At 31.5% G+C, this 8,338-nt stretch overlaps 1 protein-coding gene across 1 annotated transcript; it reads right to left on the bottom strand.

Annotated features, from left to right (window-relative positions):
- Nucleotides 1-829: 829 nt before the first annotated feature.
- On the bottom strand, nucleotides 830-7,998 carry LOC139522373 (perlucin-like protein). Its single transcript, XM_071315900.1, has 6 exons — nucleotides 7,878-7,998; nucleotides 7,116-7,254; nucleotides 5,456-5,547; nucleotides 3,515-3,602; nucleotides 1,338-1,567; nucleotides 830-943 (listed from the first exon to the last, which is right to left on the bottom strand). The coding sequence occupies exons 2-6, from the start codon at nucleotides 7,252-7,254 to the stop codon at nucleotides 884-886; spliced, it is 609 nt and encodes a 202-aa protein (XP_071172001.1). The 5' UTR covers nucleotides 7,878-7,998; the 3' UTR covers nucleotides 830-883.
- Between the last annotated feature and the right edge of the window lie 340 nt (nucleotides 7,999-8,338).

The following is an 8,338-nucleotide window of genomic DNA, read 5'->3' as shown; positions in this document are numbered from 1 at the left end:
TTTCGAAAAAAGGGTTTAAACATAGTTTTGACGAGAACGGCTTGCCATAAATAACTCCATATAGGTATACAAATTGTTATAATGTTTAAATACGTTGTTTGACCGTCCGCCTCTTATTTAATAACTCCCCTTAAATCTCTAACTAAAGGATATATTTTCATAAATGTTAATTTGGTTTTTCCCTGTCTAAGCGGTTGATATGTTCTTTAAGATGGCTTCCAGAAACGTTTTGGCCACTACTGGTAGTGTCTACGGTCACATAGTAGCGTAATTGAATTTAGAAATTAATTCTTTAAGAATAGTATTGAAATATATTGAGCTTTAACAGTCCAAGTTCCGATATCAACGGTAGCACCGATTGAACAAACACCAAACTACGTGCAAACTGATATGAAAACCTAATAAAAGGCAACCTAACGCTACGGCCTTGAACAATGTGAGAAACAATACCGTATAGTCGACTATAAAAGGTTCCAACATGAAAGATATGAAACAATTCAATTGAGAAAACTAACGGCCTAATTTATAACACTACAATTTACAAAAATCAAATATGACAGACATGAACCAACGACAATCAGTGCTGAATTTCAGACTCATGGCTTGGAACATGCACATGAAGAATATTGCGGTGTTAAATATGATTGTTAGCGCTTAACCCCCCTAACATAGGACAGTGGTGTTACAGCACATAATAAGAACAAACTAAAAATCCGTTGAAAACGGGCTCAACTAATCAGATCGGAATAAAGCAATAACACGTCATCTTTGATATTTTGAAATGATACAGGATAGCCTGAGCATACAGATTCATAAATTAAGACAAAAATGAAATATGTATCAAACTTTATTTGACTTTAATTTTCTCACGACATGTTGTTTGTTACTTCTTTCCACGGAGAGAATTCTTTAACAGTCTTGAATATGGAAGACAATTCGACCCCTACAATACATTTAAAGAAGAAACATTATTTCTCGTTAAAATAAAAGTAAAAATTCAGTGGAGAGAATGACACGAAAAACAATTTAATGTCATGGTTATTCATTTAATCTCTGCAACATTCATATCATCTCTGATTGTTTATAGATCTTACCATTTTAACGAAGAACTCTTTCGTATTCCAATAGAAAAAGTTAATGAATCTGGAGTTACATATGACTATGTGGAAAGACATTTGCTTTAAAGTAGTATTTTAATGTATTTGTATCCTTATAAAAATAAGATCATTATTGTGTGTAACACTGAACACAAACATAAGGAGATTTGGTATGATTGCCAATGAAGACAACTATTCACCACACAAAAAGAAAGTAGTCTTGTAATGAACATAAAATACCTGAGGACTCTCACAAATGTACGCAAATGCAGTTTTGCACGGCATATCATTCCATTTGTAGTTCTGCCCATGCCAGAAATGAGCACAGTCCTCTATGCCACCTGTATTAGAAGGTTCACTTGTCCCAGCATTCCAATCTGTATAAGTTACTTTAGACAAATCGTTCACCCATCTCCAATCACCCTCCTTGAAATCTGATGCACCCATCCAGTAGTGCTGCTGAATCACTTCTGTGATGAATTCAAGTTCATACTTAGATATACGATGAAATTGCCAGACAATAATATAATTAAAATTAATCTTTTGCAATTGTTTTTTTCTCCATAAACCTGAACAAAGCATCTCAACACAACAGTTTAAATCATTGGAAGTATCGCATCAAGTCAGAAATTTGCATGCTTATTCAGAAGAAACTAGCAATCGATAAAAAAGAAAATCGATCGAATAAACGGGCTGAACATTGAAACTGAAAAAGAGGCTTTGTTAGATATACTAGTAGCTGACAACTTAAATGGATGTCTATGAAAAAACAAATTAAAATGCAAAAAATAATTATGAAAGGGGTGGACTGATGCAGATTTCAGTAGATTTTGGGTTCTTTGTACATCTAATAGCCATATTGTTGAAAAATGACAATTTACCTAAAGTACAGTATGTACAGGGTATTTCTATTTTGGTACCAAATTTTCTAAAATTTTAATACCTGTAAAATGTCCATAAAACGTCAGAAGTCACTGACTTTGAAACAATGTTTTGTTAAATGTTGTGGTTTACTATAAACTAATATTCATTTACTGGAATTTCGTTGCAAATTGACATAATTAGATATAAGAAGATGTGTATGAGTGCCAATGAGACAACTTATTTGAAAACATGGATGAATAACTGAAATATTATAACTGAAATTATCTCCCGTTATAAAACTCTTTACATTAAAAAGTAGATTTAGTGCTAATAAAGTTAAGATGAAGTTATTACATAGGCGAAAATAGTAGCTTTTTGGGGTCCTACATTTTTACTATAAAATACCCGTTGATAAAATTGTCAAATTCTGAATTATCAATACCTTGTAAATAAAACTGCAAAACAAATATGGTGCCGCAGATTTTTTGACAGAAAATAGCATTTTTTAAGCTAGGGTACTAAACGGTTCCGGAATTTTCAAAATAGTATGAATGAAGAACACCCCTTGCTTAATTTTACATAGAAAATGTTGCTCGTCATAGAGAGTTTTCTCTAAAATTCTCGCTATTTCTACACCAATGGTCAACACTAATTTCTCACTATTTCTATTTCTAATTAACAGGACAGCAGCAATATATTTTTTCTACCTATTATCTTGGGGTGTAAAATCTAAGTGGCGCCAGTCGTCTCTTATAACTTCCTTTTAACATAAAGAAAAGAGGGAAATAGAAAATTCTGCAGAAGGGGGTGGGGGGGGGGGGGATAATGACCGAGGAAGCCAACAAAAAAAAGATTTTTTTTATATGATAACTGTGTAGCCAAAGACTTAATTTTATTAAAAGAATGTTACAAAAAAAAAAAAAAAAAAAAAACCCAATAAATCATGTTAATTTTATAAATGTGGCGCATACATCTCCATTTTTTAGAATCATCGCTCAGTGCTGGTTCTTAATCGTGCGTCTAAGTCTCAGACTGTCAACTGTTACAAAATACATATGCCTCAACACAGAGATTACAGGAGATAAGAAAAAAGAATTTGCTGTCATCGTACAGCGAAACTGCGAGGGAAACCCATGATAAACTGATAATGTAAACAAACATACAATGGAAAGTAATTAGTAATTCCTGATTCTCAAAGAAGAAATTTGATACAACAAATCATTTATCAACTGTTTAGAAAAAGTTAAATTAACAACGGGCACTCATGGAAAATATCAAAATAAGATATGATGGCTCTTCAAATTACTAATTTGTCCATGCTCCATGTGTTCTGTGTTGTTTGTTTATCAATGTCACGATACTAGAGGAATCGGATTTAACGTCACCACTCCGACTGGACGCAAACCAGTAGGCACACCCTCATATAAAAACATACTGCTGAGTAAGAGGAATCCAAACTGATATATATTAGCTAATAATGTTCCGTATACATAGTTGAGACTTAATTTCTTTGAGATGGTTTGATATCACCACAGAAAAAATGATATACTTACTTTTACCTGTGATCATAGTGACAATCCATGAATTTTCGGCAGAATCAGTAACTTGTGTAAGGTAGCCTCCAAGATTTCGACAATCTACCTACAAACATAAAGAAGGTTTTATTATTTACAATCTGATGTAACTTTGAAATTATAAATAAGCCAACGATTATACTTGTATTTTTATATTGAGGTTAAAGCAAGATCAAAGCATAAAACAACTAAATAAATGTCTTTCTAAACATAAACAATGCGGTTTTAGGAGATCAGTTGTAAGGTAAATCAACCCGTGGTGCTTCGGTAGAGTAATACCTATATGGAGTTATTTTCTTTCAGAACGGCAGGTCATTCTTTTTCAGAATCAACCCGGACGATACCATGCTTCAATGAAATATGCTCAAAGGCATAAAATAATGACCTGTGTGAGGTCATTATTTTCCTTGATAAAAATGCAATCTATAATTTACTTCAAAATTCTATTCGTCTGATAGTTTTTTGTTGCCAATTTCGAAATTTATATTTTAAAGTTCAATCGATGATAGATGTAAAAGAAACCTTCATTGCCCACATTTGAATTTTAGAAACAAATAACGTGAAGTTTTGTTAATTTATCGCTACAATAAAGAAACATTATCATATATGTGAGATGAATTTTAATATAGACTTTCATAAATAAAAAGTCAGATTTAACATATTCGTGTGTTTGATTTTGAAAATCTTATTGAGTCACACTGAATAGGTTGGTTGATTTTTGGTTGCTAAGCCTTGCTTAACGTCCAGTGGCAAATATTTCATGCATGTTCAGGACGATAAACGCTGAATAGAACATGTACTGTGACCTACATGTATTTATGTCTTTGTGTCAGTTCTTAACTTTTTTAAATTTATGTATACCTTTTACTCTATCAAATGATCAACTAATAAGATAATCTTATATTTTATTGAATAACATAAACGGAACTCAGAAAAGGGTCGGGTGCGGAGGGTATATAATTATATCCTGATTATCTGTTAATAAAGTGTATTGCTATTCAAAAGACAATCTTTCTGAATTTTTCATTCGATTCAATTAAAATTGTTAAAAAATAACCACTTTTCCGCGATAGAAATGACATTACAAATAGAAAAAAAAAACATACCCCTCCCCCTTTTCCATAAACTAAGTGGTACAATAAATTACTTACAATGTGTCTTGTATTTGTCATACACCGTTATCGGGTGGTAACAATACATTTGTGTCTTACTTCATGCAGTTACAGTAATATTTTTATTGTGTATGGATAATATTTTTTGAAAGGTTTATATCTAGATTAATTAGTGAGTTTAATTTCACATTCTAAATGAGCCGTATGGCGTATTAAAACCTGAACGCATTAGAAAGGAATATCCTACTTTAGTGTTGTCGGTGAAATAGGATACTAAATTTTGCAAATCTTTATAAACAATAATATTTTTTTGACGGTGTATAAGTCAGATAATGCATATTTTAAGGTTTTTCTTGTCGTAGAACACACCTCGGGGTGTCAGGATTGCTCAAAGAAACCGACCGTAAGACCTCCCTACGGTCGGTCTTTCATTTGATCAATCCTGACACCCCTCGGTGTGTTATACGACAAGAAAAACCTTAAAATATGCATTACCTATAACATAATGCACATAGAAATATTCAATTAATTTTAGAGGCATTTCAGTAAATTGTGTAAGCAAATTTGCAGCATAAACAATTTACTTGTAATTAAAATATAGATGTATCATTTCGTTATTCACATTGACGGCAAGTGCGATCCGAGATATAATTTTAGTAAGGTTGAAGTATCAAGTGCTAATAATTGATTTCATTCTAAGATTCTCCACAATTTTTTTCATTGGGAGAACTATCTAGATGAAAATGCAGATGCGTAAATCACTATTGAAGTTTTCATTGTGTTCAAATTAAAATAAATTAATATGTACCTCCGCCTCTTTCCAAGTTTTTTTGTCAGTTGAAAAGAAATAACAGTTATCCTTGTATTCTTTCCATCCTGGTCTGCATCTCCGAGATTTTCCTGAATATATTGTTATCAAAACTTTTGAAAGAAATTATAATTTTGTAAGTAATGATTTTATGAGTTTATTTCTGAGATTTGTGCATTTCGAAAAATATTTTCAGATTATTTTTGGTTACAATTTCTTCAACAAATTCAGCATGAACAAGTACACATATAAAAATAAGAAGATATTGTATGATTGTCAATGAGACACCTCTTCACAAGTGACCACATGCCATAGAAATTAACAACTGCAGGTCACCATACGGCCTTCAACTATGAGCAAATCTCGTAGCTATAAAAGGCCCCGAGGAAAAATGTAAAACAATACAAATATGAAAACTAACCACCTTATTTATGTATAAAGTAATGAACGAAAAAAATTTATGGTAGATAGCAGTCCTGATTTGGGACAAAATAGCATGACAAAATCTGTAGTTTTTATTTTATTTTCGTAAATTTAACGTCTTTTAATTTGAAGGATAACGGAGTTTTAAGCCATTTAGAATATAAATAGCATCACTTGAACAAATATTTTACCGAGAAATTGGCCTGCTCAGAATTCAAGGCAATGCAATACCAGCTTCTTATAACTCAGTTGACATATGGTATTCATTATCAAACAATTCTATCAATCTTTGTCCTTGTGGTTCACTCCCACAAGCTAGGTTTGATCTTCACTGAATTTGTTTTTTCATTATGGAAGTCGCTCCTCATGTTTTTGAATTTTTTACAGATATTTGGAATCCTCTGGTTTTATCCATGTTGTGCCATTAAAATAATTTGCCCATTAACCCCTACTTTTCTTTCCATTATTTCATTAAATATTATAGTTTAAAATGTCATCTTTGAAAATCTTATAAAATCCTTGTTATTTTTTCACCGTTTTTGAACGACAAAAAGTGGCAATGTTAAATATATGAAAAGTCTAGAGAGAATTATTTACCGCCACATTTTCAATGGCTTATATCTCGATAACAAGCACACGGACCCCTAACTTTTTTTCCTTTTTTAGTTTTTTTATTTATGTACTATCAATATATAATAGTCTTTTTAAAACCTTGTTATTTTGGAACAGAGTAGCGTGTTATTTCCATTCACTCACAATCTCTCTCTCTCTCTATAAATATATAATTAATAGAGAATGGTGGATGTGTCAAAGGGACAACAACCCGAACAAAGAGCAGATTACAACACCAATGGGTCTTCAACTTAGAGAGAAAATCCCAATACCAGGAGGCGGACTTTATCCAGCCCATAGACGATGATTTATACTATTTCAGCGAAATACACACAACACTAAACTACGAAACAAAAAAATGAACCAAAATAAAAAAAAAACATAAATACAACTATGCATAAATTTATACATAATTGCCGCGACAAAGCGCATAGAGAGGGTTACCATTTGACACATTTAACATAAAGACATGTTGATGTCAGCATAAAGTCTTCAGCAAATTGCTGTTGTTTGTTCTGCAGCATGTCAATCTCTTAATCGCTCCGACTCGGGGAAATTATGTTAACAAATAAAACAAAACATGTGTGATATCTTTAAGCTGTATATTAAAGAACCAGTACCTTACCTTCCAATTTTTCTTCCAATTTCTTTATTGAAGATTTTATACCAGACAATATGGATTTCTCATTTTTCCCAAGGCATGTTTCAGATTTCACAACCAGTATACAGCAAAATATCACAACTAATGGAGAAATCATCTTCATCTAAATAATAAGTATTACTATCAAGGAAATAAACTTATCATAGATACCAGGACTAAAATTTATATATACGCCAGACGCGCGTTTCGTCTACAAAAGACTCATCAGTGGCGCTCAAATCCAAAAAAGTTTAAAAAAAAACCAAATAAAGTACGAAGTTGAAGAGCATTGGAACATAACTTTGAAAAGGAAAATAATAATATATTTTGCGTTATCAATACCTTTCAAAGACAAAATAAATATAGCTTAGAAGATTTTTGAGAAAGCCTCAAACTTTGTATAGGTATGACTGAATCTGTATTTTGTTATTTCAAACCCACAAAAAATGTTCAGCTCACACATAAAAAAATTGTTTAAAGGTATTGTATAGAAATAATATGATAAAAGTTTAGTAAATACGTTTGAAAAATTTCTGGTACATAAAACCTATCTCCTGTTGTAGACAAAGTTTTGACAAATTTCATTTTTGCTTTGGAAACCACAAACGTTTATTAATATAAAAAAATTAAAACAAATCTATAAGATCATAGGAATATCTGACAGTTGCGTTAAAATACAGTCAACTTATGTACAAATATTTCCTTATACTGATAATAATGAAAATGTAATTTTTACAATAAACGAACCTTTTGCACAATATTTTGGTCGACAGTTCTGGTGGATTCACAAGTATCTATCGAAGTTCCTTTTCTCCGCAATTTAAGGTTATGGATTTCAGAGAAATATGAGAATTATTACATTTTCGATAATGTTTACTTGCAATATTTTGTTATATAATGATATGTATCATATCATATTACGGAAAGTCGAAAACTCGAATTTTCCTCTTTAAATAATAATGATATTGATATCAATCATGCACATATATTACAACATTGTGGAAAAAATTGCTTTTTTATAAGTTATAGCTTATGGTTTATCTTGCAGAGAAGGTGTTTGGAACACAGATACAAATTCAATAACCTAAGCATTAATGCTTCTCTCACTAGGACAATCTAATTCCTCGCGCATATCAGTAAACAAAAGCAAACTCAAGAGATCTAATAGCTGTAAGATTGTTACAAGGACGGACTTATTATGCCTTTAT

This window comes from Mytilus edulis, chromosome 5 (assembly GCF_963676685.1).
Source record: "Mytilus edulis chromosome 5, xbMytEdul2.2, whole genome shotgun sequence".
Taxonomy (NCBI): Eukaryota; Metazoa; Mollusca; class Bivalvia; order Mytilida; family Mytilidae; genus Mytilus; species Mytilus edulis.
Note: the sequence above shows the minus strand (reverse complement) of the source record. Positions and strands in the feature narration are given on the sequence as shown.

What these genes read in the sequence shown, in the direction of transcription:
- LOC139522373 (XM_071315900.1), bottom strand. Translation starts at nt 7,254, where the DNA reads ATGAAGATGATTTCTCCATTAGTTGTGATATTTTGCTGTATACTGGTT. An exon ending in CACTATGATCACAGGTAAAA is followed by an intron (nt 1,568 to 3,514) that starts GTAAGTATATCA and finishes AATTCATCACAG; the next exon opens with AAGTGATTCAGCAGCACTAC. An exon ending in ACATTTGTGAGAGTCCTCAG is followed by an intron (nt 944 to 1,337) that starts GTATTTTATGTT and finishes AATGTATTGTAG; the next exon opens with GGGTCGAATTGTCTTCCATA.